General features: G+C 62.4%; 1 protein-coding gene across 1 annotated transcript in view; it reads left to right on the top strand.

The window, feature by feature from the left end:
* Window positions 1–768: 768 nt before the first annotated feature.
* Window positions 769–902, top strand: part of COL26A1 (collagen type XXVI alpha 1 chain) — a 178446-nt gene continuing 178312 nt past the window's right edge. The window contains exon 1 of the mRNA XM_007468820.1: window positions 769–902. Within this exon, the coding sequence (XP_007468882.1) occupies window positions 769–902 (134 nt within the window).

Here is a 902-nt window from a genome sequence, read left to right as displayed (position 1 = left end):
ACGTCTTCCCCCAGCTCCTTCCCAGATACGATGCCTCATGAATCTGTGAGTCTAGGGACAACTTCTCACCCCACATCAAATGCTTCCTTCCTTCCCAGCTGCTTCTCAGCTTAGAGAGACAGCTGGCAAGGTAGAGGCTGGAGGTGAAAGGGCGATAGAATTCTGGGGAAGTCTGGGTGTGCAATGGTTTGGTCAAAAGAGCCTTGGACAAGGAGTGTGTATTTTTTCTGCTTAACTTTTTTGAGCCTCAGTTTGTACCTCTGAACAATGGGAACGGCACCACCTTATATAGAGAGCAGTGCTGTAGGGCTTAAACATTGCCCAGGTGAACTTGCCAGACACAGACTGGGTGCTCCGTAAGCACTTGCGACCCGAAGAGGGTTTGGTTGGGAAGGTTCTAAAGAGCGTGTGTTTGGGGACCCAGGCACAAGATCTGGCTTTCGGGGCGCGCGGCTCCACGGACCCCCAGCGGAGGAGGAGCCCCAGCTCTGCCGCCACTGCCGCCTCCTCGGCCCCGGACCGCCGAGGGTTAATGAGAAAGCCCCACGCCCCCTTTGACGGCGCAGAGCCCACCTCGCCGAATTTGAAAAGGCGGCCCTGAGAGGCGTGAGCGCCCCCCAGACATTTCCAGCTCGGACCTGGGCTCCGCTCGCTCACCGGCGCGCTCGCTCGGCTCCCGGCGGGGGCCGCGGGTTCGGTCCGGCCGTCGGTGCGCTCCCGACTGTCCTCCCGCCCGGGACTCCGGGTCCCCGCGGGCGGCCGCGCAAGATGAAGCTGGCTCTGCTTCTGCCCTGGGCGTGCTGCTGCCTCTGCGGGTCGGCGCTGGCCACCGGCTTCCTCTACCCCTTCCCGGCCGCAGCCCTGCAGCAGCACGGCTATCCTGAGCAGGGCTCCGGCTCTCC

This window comes from Lipotes vexillifer, unplaced genomic scaffold, assembly GCF_000442215.2.
Source record: "Lipotes vexillifer unplaced genomic scaffold, Lipotes_vexillifer_v1.1 scaffold12, whole genome shotgun sequence".
In the NCBI taxonomy this organism is placed as follows: Eukaryota; Metazoa; Chordata; class Mammalia; order Artiodactyla; family Lipotidae; genus Lipotes; species Lipotes vexillifer.
This window is presented reverse-complemented; position numbering and strand designations above follow the sequence as displayed.